General features: G+C 41.3%; 1 protein-coding gene across 2 annotated transcripts in view; it reads right to left on the reverse strand.

Annotated features, from left to right (window-relative positions):
* Window positions 1-2,021: 2,021 nt before the first annotated feature.
* Window positions 2,022-16,909, reverse strand: part of LOC106588231 (ATPase phospholipid transporting 9B) — a 55,817-nt gene continuing 40,929 nt past the window's right edge. The window contains exons 16-30 of one of the 2 annotated variants that reach the window (XM_014177039.2): window positions 13,859-14,020; window positions 8,935-9,027; window positions 8,020-8,103; window positions 7,586-7,756; window positions 7,285-7,383; window positions 7,074-7,163; window positions 6,255-6,399; window positions 5,839-5,903; window positions 5,511-5,666; window positions 5,361-5,425; window positions 5,098-5,206; window positions 4,863-4,920; window positions 3,493-3,696; window positions 2,897-2,929; window positions 2,022-2,484 (exon numbers count right to left, since the gene is read on the reverse strand). In XM_014177039.2, coding sequence (XP_014032514.1) covers window positions 2,348-2,484; window positions 2,897-2,929; window positions 3,493-3,696; window positions 4,863-4,920; window positions 5,098-5,206; window positions 5,361-5,425; window positions 5,511-5,666; window positions 5,839-5,903; window positions 6,255-6,399; window positions 7,074-7,163; window positions 7,285-7,383; window positions 7,586-7,756; window positions 8,020-8,103; window positions 8,935-9,027; window positions 13,859-14,020 — 1,671 coding nt within the window. In that variant the 3' untranslated portion in view covers window positions 2,022-2,347. The remainder of the gene's footprint in view (window positions 2,485-2,896; window positions 2,930-3,492; window positions 3,697-4,862; window positions 4,921-5,097; window positions 5,207-5,360; window positions 5,426-5,510; window positions 5,667-5,838; window positions 5,904-6,254; window positions 6,400-7,073; window positions 7,164-7,284; window positions 7,384-7,585; window positions 7,757-8,019; window positions 8,104-8,934; window positions 9,028-13,858; window positions 14,021-16,909) is intronic. The other variant, XM_014177040.2, reaches the window with a different exon arrangement.

A 16,909-nucleotide genomic window follows, 5' to 3' on the forward strand; every position in this document is an offset into this window, starting at 1 on the left:
GCAAACTGGCATGTCCAGCAACCAGGGCTGGCAGCCAATGACAAATACACATCCCTATAGCGTAATACACTGTGTTCAAGGCCAGGATGCAAGGAATACAATTGCCTAAATCAAATTAACTATGGAGTGCTGGTTTCTACTCTCAGGAATTCATTAAGATATTTTATATGATATTCAGCATCTGGAAATGTAAAGGACTTATTGTACAAAAAGAGAACATCCAAAGCCAGTTGGGTGTTGTTCCCAGAACAAATAATTTGCACTTTTACTTGCAAAATGCAGCTTATTTTGGTTAATGTACGTTTTCCCTATGTACACTACCGGTCAAAAGTTTTGGAACACCTACTCATTCAAGGGTTTTTCTTTATTTTTACTTTTTTCTACATTGTAGAATAATAGTGAAGACATCAAAACTATGAAATAACACATATGGAATCATGTAGTAACCAAAAGTGTTAAATCAAAATATATTTTATATTTGAGATTCTTCAAAGTAGCCACCCTTTCTTTGCCTTGATGACAGCTTTGCACACTTAGCATTCTCTCAACCAGCTTCATGAGGTAGTCACCTGGAATGCATTTCAATAAACAGGTGTGCCTTGTTAAAAGTTAATTTGTTGAATTCTTTCCTTTTTAATGCGTTTGAGCCAATCAGTTGTGCTGTGACAAGGTGGGGGGGGGGGGTTACAGAAGATAGCCCTATTTGGCAAAAGACCAAGTCCATATGATGGCAAGAACAGCTCAAATAAGCCTAGAGAAAATACAGTCCATCATTACTTTAAGACATGAAGGTCTGTCAACGCGGAACATTTCAGAGTTACCTCTGCTGCAGAGGATAAGTTCATTATAGTCACCGGTCTCAGAAACTGCAGCCCAAATAAAAGCTTCACAGAGTTCAAGTAACAGACATCTCAACATCAACTGGTCAGAGGAGACTGTGTGAGTCAGGCCTTCATGGTTGAATTGCTGCAAAGAAACCACTAGTAAAGGACACCAATAAGAAGAAGAGACTTGGTTGGGCCAAGAAACAGGAGCAATGGATATTAGACCGGTGGAAATTTGTCCTTTGGTCTGAGGTCCAAATTTGAGATTTTTGGTTCCAACCACCATGTCTTTGTGAGACGCGGTGTGGGTGAACGGATGATCTCCGCATGTGTATTTCCCACCGTGATGCAGAGGAGGAGGTGTGGGGGTGCTTTGCTGGTGATGCTGTCTGTGATTTATTTATAATTCAAGTCACTCTTAACCAGCATAGTTACCACAGCATTCTGCAGCGATACGCCATCCCATCTGGTTTGGGCTTAGTGGGACTATCATTTGTTTTTCAACAGGACAATGACCCAACACACCTCCAAGGCTGTGTAAGCACTATTCTGCCAAGAAGGAGAGTGATGGAGTGCTGCATCAGATGACCTGGCAATCCCCCGACCTCAACCAAATTAAGATGGTTTGGGATGAGTCGGACCGCAGAGTGAAGGAAAAGCAGCCAACAAGTGCTCAGCACATGTGGGAACTCCAAGACTGTTGGAACAGCATTCCAGGTGAAGCTGGTTGAGAGAATGCCAAAAATGTGCAAATCTGTCATCAAGGCAAAGGGTGGCTATTTGAAGAATATCAAATATATTTGTTTAACACTTTTTTGGTTACTACATGATTCCATATGTGTTATTTCATAGTTTTGATGTCTTCCCTATTATTCTACAATGTAGTAAATAGTAAAAAGAAAGGAAAACATTTGAATGAGTTGGTGTTCTAAAACCTTTGACCGGTATTGTAAGTACAGTTAAGCGTCAGGGTACAGTAGTAAAATGCTGCACGCGTTAAGTTCGTATTGACAGTGCTTAGGAATCAAAGTTGTAAATCACAAATTAAACCATCATACTGGTATCTCTACTCAGTACAGAGATTAATAAAGTTGAATAAAACACTTTTTTTAAATCCAGAACTACATATACAAAAAGTTCAACGTGGAAACCATAGTCATCGAGTTATAAAAATGAAAAAAAAGACACTTGAAGCGATTTGGTTGGAAGTGCATTTAAACAGAAGGCAAATTGACCCAAGCCTTCCTGTCCAGTGCATCAAAGGGTTATTTGTTCTGTTTTTACCCCTTCCCTGTCCCTTTTTAACATGTGTTGCACTGTCTTTACAAGTATTACCACATTCCAGTGACATAAATCCATACAATACTCTATTCATGTTTTTGCTTCTAGTGACCTCTTTAGGTTCCCTGTCTGTCAATCACTGTGGATCAGTAAAAAAAGTGCTGAAATGAAAGGTTGGATCATAGAGAGCGTAAGAAAGATAATTAGGGGAGTTGTGTAAGCAGGATAGAGCTTAAAATGGCTCATGAGGACAGCTTGGAGTAGCTGGGCGGTGAGAACTTGCGCTTCAGGTATTTGATGATATAGAGAGGGAGACAGCTGACGATGGTGATCACTGACACCTTCCAAAGGAAGGCTGGTGTCGTGATGAAACCCAGGTCTGGGATAAAAAAAACAACACGTGTTAGAAATCTGTCCAAATAACGGCACATACAATATGTGCCAGGCACTAACATGTTGATATACATTCATTTATTATCACTTTATTTTCAATTTATTCAAACGATTTAGTTGATAATTATGGATCCATGTTTTCTGTTTAAAAGAGCTTTTGCACACATGCCTGGAATGAGACATCACTGAGTGGAATGGTAAAACAATATAAGTAGCAGGAAAATATGCTCAATACGTCACATCAAATATGGCTGCAAAAGACATGGTCAGAGAATGGTCACTAAAGGAACATGAACAGGGCTGAGCAGTCACAGCACGGTCAAAAACAGTGATGAGAGGAAAGTGTGAAAAGGAAGTGGAGGAGAAGAGGTAGCGTTTCCACAGTGCTGCACACCTACCCAGAAATGCTCCAAAGGACACGCTGCCTATGCCTGTCCCAAGGACACATACAGTAGCAAAAAAGAGGATGAGCAGAGAGAGAGAGAGAGAGAGAGAGAGAGAGAGAGAGAGAGAGAGAGAGAGAGAGAGAGAGAGAGAGAGAGAGAGAGAGAGAGAGAGAGAGAGAGAGAGAGAGAGAGAGAGAGAGAGAGAGAGAGAGAGAGAGAGACCAAATGAGTGCCAGCATGAGAGAAAAAAAACAGGGAAAGAGATACAGGAGCGAGCGAGGGAGAGAGAAGATGGCAGACACGAACAAAGCACAGACCTCCAAGGTTTAATTGGGTTAACTCATAAACATAAGTGCATCAAACTAAAACACACAAGCTGCAGTGTAGTGCAAAGGGTGAGACTGTTCCACTACAAGATTAAAGTGTTTGTAAAAAACTGCCCTCCACATAACAAAAAGCAAGAGCAACATCAAATAATTTCCCCTCAACACTTATCAGCACAATAGCAAACAGCATACCATTTTTTGGTTTTTTTACTTTGGCCCTAAGGGGATAAATAACATTTAATCGAGTTGTTTATTTCCCTCAGGTAATCAACATTTGCTTACCGAAGTACTCATTGAGGAAGGCAAGCGAGGCTATGTAGCAGCCCAGACTGAGGAACTCTGCTAGCACCATGAGCCAGTGCCAGGTACGGATGTTGAGCGCCACCATGAGCAGCTCGGTGAGGATCAGCGCAGTGAAGGAGATGGCCACCACATGCACAAACTCAGACTCAAACAACACCAGTGCACCGTACATCAGGATGCCACCTGGGGGCGCCACAAAGAAGTGTTAGTGACGTAGTACTGGTTGAGTAACTGTTTAACCAGCTTGAGAAAGAAACTAGAGAATGATCAACTAGAATGAATTCTAGTCATCAACTAGAATCAATTTGTTTCTAGTTAATAACAATAAGACCTAACATTAAATGTACTAGCTTATTCTTTTAGGGAACCAAATATGACAAGTACATTAGGCCTTTGTTTTGGTTTATTTCTTAAGTTACTTTGATCCCCAATGCTCACTGAAAGCATGTTATTCAAAATATGTATTAGGATTCAAGTAAGTCTTAAGACACAGGATCTGACTCAATTACAGAATTTATGAGGGTAAACAGACAATGTGTCCAAGTGTATCCAAAAACCAACCAGGTAAACCACAGTACTGTAGCTTGACACTCATTAATCTATTCTATGGTGGTGCGTACTGTATTTTGATAGCCTTTCATTTAATTATAACACGCCGCAAATTGAGCTTAATAGCCTATTACTGATCACATAATTGCCTTTCCATACAGTCTACATACAGTGCATTCCTGGGAGTTAAACTGTAATAAATTAAAACCGACGATCGTGGCCTGATATTTTTTCTCCCCCCTCATATCTCCCTGTTTTTCATTGGACTTTGGTAATAGACCTTTAATTAAAAAACGAGAGCTGTCAGGAAGTGACGCTTCAGTAAGAACATAGATCTTTCTCAACACGCTGCATGGCTTAGCGATTACAGAAATATCGATTTACTGGACAGACAAAAGCCTGCGTGTAACTGCAGATGACGCTTGGAAACCTAAGCTACTGAGAAACAGGACTGTCTGAGAGTCAGGGGGCCAGGGGACTGACGCTATCGCACATACTAAAAATGATGAAATATAAGTGTGGTGCCTGGATGAACGGTCAGTAATAAAAGGTGTTTAAGCCAGTACGCTGCGCTTCGTTCAGGTTGCTTTCAGAAAATCTGCCATACTGTGCGGATGGATAATTTGGATATAAGAGTTGTGCACCTGGCCGACACCTTCATTACATTTACATTCACATTATCTTCATAACATCCATAATGTTTAGAAGCACTCTCACCTGTGTGTTAGTATTCATCATTAGAACTGTGTTAAGGAAATCTAACTCAGAAAGCTACAGGAGTATCCTGTCAATTCTCTTACCTTGGTAAATACTGATTAACACCCAAATGAGAAAAGTCTTGAAAGACAAGGAACGACCCTAGAAGAAGAGAAAAATACAGAATGGCAGACATCATACTCTAATTCCTGTCAAACCACAAAACACAACTTTTGAATTCACTTTAACCTGTTAAACCCTTAATGAAAATAGAATCAGTGTAAATTGACCATCCATTCCCTGTCAGCCTGTATTATATAAGAGAGGTTGTCATTTTACCTTGGTGAGGTCTTTGTAAAGCTCAGGGTACAGCAGGGCCATCTCTGGCTTCACGTCCTGGTCCAGCACCAGGGAAAATACAGGGAACATAGTGTAGATGGTAGAATACCTGCACAGAAGGGGAGAATACAGGACTGGAGTTAATACAGAACACTGTACCAGTGCATCAATAGAAAGGGGCTCACCTTCTCATGTTTAGATGCATGCACATACTGTACGCACAAATGGAAACAATTGCAGAAGAAATATAGACAACCACATACCCAACCATGAGAAAACCCTGGTACAAAGGGACTGATGCAAAGTAGAAAATGGAGGAAAACACTGCCTGCAAAGAGGGAGAGATATGACACATTTCATTCAAGTCCTTCCATATTCAGTACGAGTAACATAAACATGTTCAGGTCTGTTACCTGCATGGTTGATATGATCATGCCTCGGTGCATGACAAACTGGCCCAGGGCTGCTGAACGCTTGTAGCTGTTCCGGCCATGGACCATAAGCAGCCGGCCAATGTGCTTAAACTGAGTGATTGAGAAATCTGCCGCCAGGGATGCCTGCTTCCCCTCCTGCATGGGGAGAGCGTAAGTGCGTAATGTTATTCTACGGAAGGACACACCCCATATCCGACTAAATATGGCACCCATAACAGGTTTTGCATTTAATTTTTTTATTTTATTTGACTATTTAACATTATAATATGTGGATAGGATAAGAGGAGGAGTGATATGGGTTGTTTACCTTTCCTTCAATGCCGATACCACAGTCTGCTGCCTGGATCATACTGACATCATTACCTCCATCACCTGGGAGAGACAAGAGAGCCACACGTCAGCCACAGGCTCAATAATAACATGTAAAAGAGCCATATGGAAATAAGGCTTACGCCCCAGGATGATGACAGAACAATGTTAACACTGATGCTTGTGCTGTTTGCTTGCCATCTTGTGGACATAATTGGTGTGTACCTTCTCGTACTGGGTTTAGTTTCTTCTTTTCCAAAAAAGTAGTCAATAGTGAGGTATATTACTGGTAGGAATTTTCTACAATTGGCATTCATTTTACACTGAACATTGTAGCAGTTGTGTCTGATACAAAGGATGAGAGTGGTTAGTTGTTATGCATCTGGGTCTTGCCCAGGGTGCAAAGGGGCTCACCTATGGCACAGGTTCTGTTGGCTGTGTGCTGCTTGAGCAGGTGGACGATCTGGGCTTTCTGAGTGGGGGAGCAGCGACAGCAGACTACCGCCGGACACTGACACGCCAGCTCCACAAACTCATGCTCATAGTACCGCAGACACACCTGTGGGAAGATAAACATATAGATTCGGAAAATGCAAACACATCCGGACCCACACAAGAACATTTACATAATGAAGTATTTACTACACCATCTCTTCAGATCCATTCTTTTATTTTTTTATAGCTTTATTTAACTAGGCAAGTCAGTTAAGAACAAATTCTTATTTTCAATGACAGCCTAGGAACAGTGGGTTAACTGCCTTGTTCAGGGGCAGAAAGACAGATTTGTATCTTGTCAGCTCAGGGATTCGATCTTGCAACCTTTCCGTCACTAGTCCAACACTCTAACCACTAGGCTACCTGCTGCCCTGTCAATCAATGGTGTTATAATTAAGCAACAAGGCCAGAGGTGGGTGTGGTATATGGCCAATAAACCACGGCTAAGGGCTGTTCTTCTGCACAACGCATAGTGACTGGATACAGCCCTTAGCTGTGGTATATTGGCCATATAGCACAAATCCCAGAGGTGCCTTATTGCTATTATAAACTGGTTACCAATGTAATTAGAGCAGCTCAAATAAATATTTTGTCATACCCGTGGTATACGGTCTGATATACCACGGCTGTTAGCCAATCAGCATTCAGGGCTCAAACCACTCAGTTTATGTTTTTTTGGCTGCATCTACATTACAATCTGCTTTGAGAGGTCTGTGAGAAGTGTTTGTGCTGTAGTACCTCCAAGGAGTCTCCAGAGATAACCAGAGCACAGTCGTGTTTCCTTCTGAAGGCATTGAGCTCCAGATGGGCCTCTCCTCTGTTGGAGACCTGCTCGAGAGCCAGCCAATACAATTAGTGGAAGGACAGATACAGGACCATTTCTTCATCCCTTTAACACTCATCAAGTGACAGATTATTATCTTAAGATGAAAAAGAAAGAGAAGCGTACCGATCTGAATACATGAATATCTTGGCTTCTGGACACCAAATGGGAGCTTTTAGCGATACAAGTAGCTGTCTCCAGCTTATCCCCAGTAAGCATCCATATCTGAAGAGAAAACAAAACCATGACATGGAATCAGTGACAGCATTAAAAGCACCATTTTACAGTACTAGTCAGATTCTGGTATGACATGGAATGCCTCTTTTTCACAGCTAACATACTGTACATGGAAAGGACAGCGCAATATAAATGCATATAACAAGTTCACAGTTGTAGTAAAACACAAAAGAATAGTGTGGTCTCACACCTTGATCCCAGCGTTTCTGAGGAGCTCCAGGGTTGGCCTAACATCAGCCTGTAGTTGGTCCTCAACCCCAGTCAAACACAGAAGCTCCATCTCCCTCTCCAGACTCTCTACCACTGCTGCCACCTTCAGAGCCCGGTCATGGATACTCAGCTTGGCCTGGTTGAAACGGTTCTACACCAACACAGAGGGAAAGATAGTCAGTCAGTGAGGGAGGCAGAGATGAGAAAGGAAGTGATAATGAAAGAGATGGGGAGGTAGAAATCCAGTCAAAGGGAGAAAATCAGAGAGAAATAAATAACCATTGCAAAAGTGTGTAGCGCATAGGGCAAAAGAGAAAAGGAAATAAGTGGAATGAGGGCAAGTAGGCAGCTCATTTGGTTTGAAGATTATTTTCAATTCAGCAGGACATTAAGGAGGGACATTATGTTTTGCACCTCAAAGTCTGTATACTGCTCTTCAGACAGAGATTTCTTAGCCACCACCAGGGTCCGAAGCCCCTCCCTGGCCATGTTCCCACACTGCGAACAAAAGAGGGGATAGTTAGGAAAGAGTGATATGATTGATGAAACCAGAAATTACTGAACATTTGTAGAGACAAACTTACTCTCTATAGTCCAGTCAGATACATATTTATTAAACAAACAATATGTTTCAACAAATTTCATATGGCATACAGTAGGTTTAACATACGCTGAATAGCATACAGTACAGGCATAGATCCTTTAATCTAATTGAGAGTCAGCTGCATCAGAACAGCACGTACAGTCAACCAACAAAGACAGAAATCAATGGGGAATAAGGTCGCCTCGGGAGAAAGTTCAGAGGACACAAAACCCACATTTTATTGTTTTATATGAAACGCCAATGAGCTGAAAGTGACGCGCTGATTGCTTATTGACATGGTACCCATATAGCGCCACTGCTTGGACAGTCTACGGGATATTACAGTCAATGGAACATCATTAACACCATTGTTAGGAATATGACATACTGGATGCGTCCCAAATGGCACCTTATTCCCTATATAGTGCATTATATTAAACCAACGCCCTGATCAAAAATAGTGCACTAAATAGGGAATAGGGTGCAATTTCGGATGCATACATTAATGCCTCCTAGGAAAGGAATCCACTTCATGTTGGTCACTAATTAAATCAAAAACAGCCCCTGGTCCTAAATGACTCAATATTGCCAATACAATTATGAACATACAGTATTGCACACCCAGTCATGGGTGGGCCTGTTGATCTTGTGATGAATGAATGTCCTGGTTAACAACAGAGGTAATTACCCTGCATGTGTTCGATACATTTTGTTCATACGTACAACAGTCTGGATGGAAGCCTTACCTCCTCCTCCAGCCAATCATTGTACTGCACGATACTCGCCATGGCAACATCAGCACCCTTCATATAAAACGTGATGTCACCTGTGGTCTCCTCCTAGAGCAAAATATGAGAGAAAATGTAGATGTATATTCATATAAAAAGCATTCCAGTGCCATATAATACGAACACCAGACCTGAATTCAAATATAATTTTTTGTTAACATGTCTAGATGGGGTTTGCACCATTCTGACTTTTCTACTGGCTCCATTAGAGCAGGAAAGCTCAACCAAGCACAGCTTAAGTATTTGAAATGATTTCAAATAGTATTTAAACCCAGGACTGACTAACACACACCTACTCATTCAAGGGTTTTTCATTATTTTTAAAATGTTCTACATTGTATAATAATAGTGAAGACATCAGAACTATGAAATAATACATATGAAATCATGTAGCAACCAAAAACGTCCAAATATAGTTGACGTCGGAAGTTTACATACACTTAGGTTGGAGTCATTAAAACTCATGTTTCAACCACTCCACAAATTTCTTGTTAACAAACTAAAGTTTTGGCAATTGTTTACCGACAGATTATTTAACTTAAAATTAATGTGTCACAATTCCAGCAGGTCAGAAGTTTAAATACACTAAGTTGACTGTGCCATTAAACAGCTTGGAAAATTCCAGAAATTTATGTCATGGCTTTAGAAGCTAATTGACATAATTTGAGTCAATTGGAGGTGTACCCGTGGATGTATTTCAAGCCTACCTTCAAACTCAGTGCCTCTTTGCTTGACATCATGGGAAAATCAAATAGAAATTAGCCAAGACCTCAGAAAAAAAAAGTAGACCTCCACAAGTCTGGTTCATCCTTCGGAGCAATTTCCAAATGCATGAAGGTACCACGTTCATCTGTACAAACAATAGTACGCAAGTATAAACACCATGGGACAATGCAGCCGTCATACCACTCAGGAAGGAAACGCATTCTGTCTCCTAGAGATGAACGTACTTTGGTGCAAAAAGTGCAAATCAATCCCAGAACAACAGCAAAGGACCTAGTGAAGATGCTGGAGGAAACAGGTACAAAAGTATCTATATCCACAGTAAAACGAGTCCTATATCGACATAACCTGAAAGGCCGCTCAGCAAGGAAGAATCCACTGCTCCAAAACCGCCATAAAAAATCCAGACTACGGTTTGCAACTGCGCATGGGGACAAAGATCGTACTTTTTGGAGAAATGTCCTCTGGTCTGATGAAACAAAAATAGAACCGTTTGGCCATAATGACCATCGTTATGTTTGGAGAAAAAAGGGGGAGGCTTGCAAGCCGAAGAACACCATCCCAACCGTGAAGCACAGGGGTGGCAGCATCATGTTGTGGGGTTGCTTTGCTGCAGGAGGGACTGGTGCACTTCACAAAATAGATGGCATCATGAAGATGGAAAATTATGTGGATATATTGAAGCAACATCTCAAGACATCAGTCAGGAAGTTAAAGCTTGGTCGCAAATGAGTCTTCCAAATGGTCAATGAACCCAAGTATACTTCCAAAGTTGTGGCAAAATGGCTTAAGGAAAACAAAGTCAAGGTATTGGAGTGGCCATCACAAAGCCCTGACCTCAAGCCTATAGAAAATTTGTGGGCAGAACTGAAAAAGCTTGTACGAGCAAGGAGGCCTACAAACCTGACTAAGTTACACCAGCTCTGTCAGGAGGAATGGGCCAAAATTCACCCAACTTATTGTGGGAAGCTTGTGGAAGGCTACCCGAAGCGTTTGACCCAAGTTAAACAATTTAAAGGCAATGCTACCAAATACTAATTGAGTGCATGTAAACTTCTGACCCACTGAGAATGTGACGAAAGAAATAAAAGCTGAAATAAATGATCCTCTCTACTATTATACTGACATTTCACATTCTTAAAATAAAGTGGTGATCCTAACTGACCTAAGACAGGGAATTTTTACTAGGATTAAATGTCAGGAATTGTGAAAAACTGAGTGTAAATGTATTTGGCTAAGGTGAATGTAAACTTTCGACTTCAACTGTATATTTGATATTTGAGATTCTTCAAAGTAGCCACCCTTTGCCTTGATGACAGCTTTGCACACGCTTGGCATTCTCTCAACCAGCTTCATGAGGTAGTCACAAGGAATGCATTTCAATTAACAGGTGTGTCTTGTTAAAAGTTAATTTGTGGAATTTCTTTCCTTCTAAATGCATTTGAGACAATCAGTTGTGTTGTGACAAGGTAGGGGTGGTATACAGAAAATAGCCCTATTTGGTAAAAGACCAAGTCCATATTATGGCAAGAACAGCTCAAATAAGCAAAGGAAAGCGACAGTCCATCATTACCTTAAGACATGAAGGTCAGTCAATGTGTAACATTTCAAGATTTTTTACAGTTTCTTCAAGTGCAGTCACAAAAACCATCAAGTGCTATGATGAAACGGGTCTCATGAGGACAGCCACAGGAAATGAAGACAAAGTTACCTCTGCTGCAGAGGATAAGTTCATTAGAGTTAGTATCCTCAGAAATTGCAGCCCAAACAAATGCTTCACAGAGTTCAAGTAACAGACACATCTCAACATCAACTGTTCAGAGGAGACCGCGTGAATCTGGCCTTCATGGTCGAGTTTCTGCAAAGAAACCACTACTAAAGGACACCAATAAGAAGAAGAGATTTGCTTGGGCCAAGAAACACAAGCAATGGACATTAGACCGGTGAAAATATGTCCTTTGGTCTGATGAGTGCAAATTTGAGATTTTTGGTTCCATCTGCCATGTCTTTGTGAGACGCAGAGTAGGTGAACTGATGATCTCCGCATTTGTGGTTCCCACTGTGAAGCATGGAGGAGGAGGTGTGATGGTGCTTTGCTGGTGACACTATGTTATTTATGTTGAATTCAAGGCACTCTTAACCTGTTGGGTCTAGGGGGCAGCATTTGCACGTCTGGATAAAAAAAATGTACCCGATTTAATCTGGTTACTAATCCTACCCAGTAACTAGAATATGCATATACTTATTATATATGGATAGAAAACACTCTAAAGTTTCCAAAACTGTTTGAATGGTGTCTGTGAGTATAACAGAACTCATTTGGCAGGCAAAACCCTGAGACATTTTCTGACAGGAAGTGGATACCTGATGTGTTGTATTGACTTTAAACCTATCCCATTGAAAAACACAGGGGTTTAGGAATATTTTGGCACTTCCTATTGCTTCCACTAGATGTCACCAGCCTTTACAAAGTGTTTTGAGTCTTCTGGAGGGAGATCTGACCGAACAAGAGCCATGGAACGGTGATGTCCCATTAGACACCTGGCGCGCTACTTCATGTTGGGTACCCTCGTTCCAATACGTTATAAAAGACTATGCATTCGTCCACCTTGAATATTATTCATGTTCTGGTTAAAAAGGCCCTAATGATTTATGCTATACAACGTTTGACATGTTTGAACGAACGGAAATATATTTTTTCCCCTCGTTCATGACGAGAAGTCCGGCTGGCTTACATCATGTGCTAACGAGACGGAGATTTTTGGACATAAATGATGAGCTTTTTTGAACAAAACTACATTCGTTATGGACCTGTGATACCTGGAAGTGACATCTGATGAAGAGAATCAAAGGTAATGGATTATTTACATAGTATTTTCGATTTTAGATCTCCCCAACATGACGTCTAGTCTGTATCGCAACGCCGTATTTTTCTGGGCACAGTGCTCAGATTATTGCAAAGTGTGATTTCCCAGTAAGGTTATTTTTAAATCTGGCAAGTTGATTGCGTTCAAAAGATGTAAATCTATAATTCTTTAAATGACAATATAATATTTTACCAATGTTTTCTAATTTTAATTATTTAATTTGTGACGCTGACTTGACTGCCGGTTATTGGAGGGAAACGATTTCCTCAACATCAATGCCATAGTAAAACGCTGTTTTTGTATATAAATATCAACTTGATAGAACTAAAAATGCATGCATTGTCTAACATAATGTCCTAGGAGTGTCATCTGATGGAGATTGTAAAAGGTTAGTGCATCATTTTAGCTGGTTTTATGGTTTTGGTGACCCTGTCTTTGACTTGACAAAACATTACACACAACTCTTGTAAATGTACTGTCCTAACATACTCTAAATTTATGCTTTCGCCGTAAAACCTTTTTGAAATCGTAAAACGTGGTTAGATTAAGGAGATGTTTATCTTTCAAATGGTGTAACATAGTTGTATTTTTGAAAAATTTGAATTTTGACATTTATTTGGATTCAAATTTGCCGCTCTTGAAATGCACCTGCTGTTGATGGAGTGCACCACGGGTGGCACGCTAGCGTCCCACCTAGCCCCAAGAGGTTAACCAGCATGGCTACCACAGCATTCTGCAGCGATACACCATCCCATCTGGTTTGTGCTTAGTGGGACTATCATTTATTTTTCAACAGAACAACGACCCAACACACCTCCAAGGTGTGTAAGGGCTATTTGACCAAGGAGAGTGATGGAGTGCTGGGTCGTGACCTGGCCTCCACAATCACCCGACCTCGACCCAATTGAGATGGTTTGGGATGAGTTGGACTGCAGAGTGAAGGAAAAGCGGGCCAACATGTGCTCAGCATATGTGGGAACTCCCTCAAGACTGTTGGAAAAGCATTACAGGTGAAGCTGGTTGAGAGAATGCCAAGAGTGTGCAAAGCTGTTATCTATTCAAAAGGTGGCTACTTTGAAGAATCTCAAATATATTTTGATTTGTTTAAAACATTTTGGGTTACTACATGATTCCATATGTGTTATTTCATAGTTTTGATGTCTTCACTATTATTCTACAATGTAGAAAATAGTAAAAATTAAGAAAAACCCTGGAATGAGTAGGTGTGTCCAAACTTTTGACTGGTACTGTAGTTTTGTTGACCATTACATGGGTGGTAACTACGTCCATACCCTGATGATGATGCCCATCCTCTTGCTCTCTGAGGTGAAGGGGAAGATCTGCAGAATGTAGTAGGTTAGGACCTGTCCTGCTGGGGTCTTCAGCTGCAGGGAGGTCAGGTCCCTGTTCACCAGAGTCAGCCCTACGCTCTCCGTCCACCGCACCAGCGCCACCTGAAGAGGAGCAACATGCACACACACACACAGTAAGGTCAATGGTCAGGAACACACCTGCACTACTTCACAGACCCAGGTCCTCTGTGCCTCTCACTAGGGACTAGCTACGGGTCCACATAGAGGGTTCAGAGGTCAAGGTTAGGGGCTCTGTGTACGCTCACAGGGTCAACTTCCTGATCGCCTTGAATCAAAGGAAACACACAGGAAAGTAACTGGTTCATTGTTAAGTATCATTCACAGCTGAGAGTGAATACAATGAGACACAGAAGGAGGCTGTTGGCCTCATAGTAACAGAAGGACTATTAAACTATAATTCAGTGTCCAATTATTACACAATAGAAGAATGGTGAATAATCCTGAAGTCATAGGCTATGCTTTAGATTAAGACATATGGTGAAGGGACAAATGTGTTATCCAGAACCATTATAATGGTTGATAAACAAAAAAATATGCACATTTGGATAATTTGTTTGTCCAATTATCTTAAGTATCACTTGTGGTCAAAAAGCATAAAAGTAACATGGCCAATAATTGAAACAGAAAGGCAACTGGCCTCTACTTAGTTATCATAATGAATGGGGATCTTTGTGTGCGTGTCCCTTCCCCAACAATGGGGCATATGCTCAACCGCAGCTTCATGTAAACAACCTACACATCCATGCTCAGTGTGCCAAAATAAATATTTTCTGTGGTTTAACAACTGGTTGTATTACACACCATTGAACTACAAGAACATGCTTTGCATTTCAAAATAGAGTCCAGTACACTATTGTGATGCAGAACAGCCCTTTACTGGATATAACCCCAAATCCTGAAGCATCCACAGTTGTAATATTGATAGTTGGTTGCCTTACAAATACTCTGTATACAATGCTCTAGGTGCCTCATCTCTGGAGTGGAGTCCATTCACAAACAGAGGAGTGTTTTTCTGGTTTTCTTTTCCCTCCTCTCCTCAGCAGGAACTCCTGCCCCCCAAGTGAGTGTTCAGCTGCACACGACTCAATTCTCCACGGGTTCATTTTCAATTTGCTCACTCAAAGGTTGTTATTATACTCCTGACCTACAAATTGGAACTTCCTGCTAATACCCCATAATTTCTTTCTGGTTCCCCTTTGAGGTCCGTGCTAGAGCTGGCTATATTTACTTAACACACATCTGTGAATCATAATCGCATGGGCGTACGTGCGGCACATATGTGTGTACAAATGCGTACAGAGTCAGGATTTAATACCTACCTCCTCAATCAAGTTTATCAGCTCCATGGGAACGGTTTAAAGCCATGTCAACTTTGATACAAACTGTATGTAAATCATGTGTTACACAAGTAATGTAAGAGACTACCCGTGACTACTTGACGACAATGGCAGACCGGTTTAAAGTACCCAATCAATCATTTCAATAGCATTCCCAAAGTTCTAGTGATCATGTATATCAACATGGCAGAGCTGCATTTAAAATGAGCAGCAGCTAAGCATTTCATGATGAAAATGGATCTGTAATAGCTAAATTCTTCCCACCATGTCATTACCAATCAGAACTAGGATTTTAACAGCACTCACTAAATATCATTTTCTTAATTGATTTAGGGTGGTCAACATTGAAAATACTAGCTTGTAGCACTGTAGCTATCACACTAAAACTGTGCATTTATGTTAAACATTCATACATGCTGACTCTAGATAAATGTCCATATTTGCAGTTTAATTTGGTCACCTATTGAAAAGGTCAATCAGGGACTTGCATATGCAAGTGACAATACTCAACCAGCCAAACCAATGAATTGCTCCTTTGCCTGGTACTCCCCTTGGGGTCCCCTTTTCCATCGGCTATCCTATTACCTCCTATTGGAGATGATAAACTCCTACTTCATGAGACTCCACGGTCATTAAATGCCATGGTCAAACATTCTCGGGCCAGTTCCGAATGGCACCCTATTCACTATAGGCCCTGTTCCAAAGTAGTGGACTACATAGGGAATAGGGTGCCATTTGAGACGCAGCCCTCCTCTGACATCACAGGGTCAGAGGTTAGAGCAGGGCCCTGTTCACAGCATGGTTGACCAGAAGGTCAACTGACCCCTGACCTCGGGTCGGCCCACTTCATCTCCTTAATGACGGCTCATTACATTAGAGAGAGTCAGCTAATTAAAATATGGGCCTCATAGCGCTGCGCTGACAGGGCTCTGCCACTGTTGTCAATGAGGCTGAGGCAAGAGAGAGAGGGAAAGGAGAGCTAAGGGGAGAGAGAAAGAACAAAGAGAGCGAGGAGGAGAGAGCGAGTAGGAGAGAGAGATGTGAGCAGAGATGGAGAGGAAGAGACACAGATAGGGGTGAGGGGGAACTGAACAACCACAGACCCTTCTCATCGTCTCTCAGAGAAAATTAAATATTGATCAATCCAAGCAGTGCCAGACAATAGAGGGAGATAGAGCCGAGTGAAAAAGGAAATAAATAAATATACACATGAAGGTGGGACAGGACGGGCGAGCAGGCAGGCAATTCCAGAGCAGACAAAAAGGGAAACCGAGATATATCTTTTGTAACCGTTTAATCTTCATTTTGACTGCTAGGTTGAGCTCGAGCCCAGTGCAAGTCAAGGTAAGTTTCACAAAGGCTTCACAAAATCATTGGGTCATGGGTGAGAAACACTTCAATGGCCCTGAACACTGTACTATATGGTGGGATTAGCGATCCTTTGATATGTATTGAATATTTATGACAAAGTTATATGGCGAAGACTCCTCCTCATCCAGCAATTTGTCCTTGTGCCCTGTATGTATTCAATATTCATCCAGGACTTTCTTGGATTTATCAAAAAATAGTAACCACGTTTCCATCAGAACGGGCAGTAAATAATTGGGTAAGCAACGCCTGGTACTCCTAAACG

This window comes from Salmo salar, chromosome ssa27, assembly GCF_905237065.1.
Source record: "Salmo salar chromosome ssa27, Ssal_v3.1, whole genome shotgun sequence".
NCBI lineage: Eukaryota > Metazoa > Chordata > Actinopteri > Salmoniformes > Salmonidae > Salmo > Salmo salar.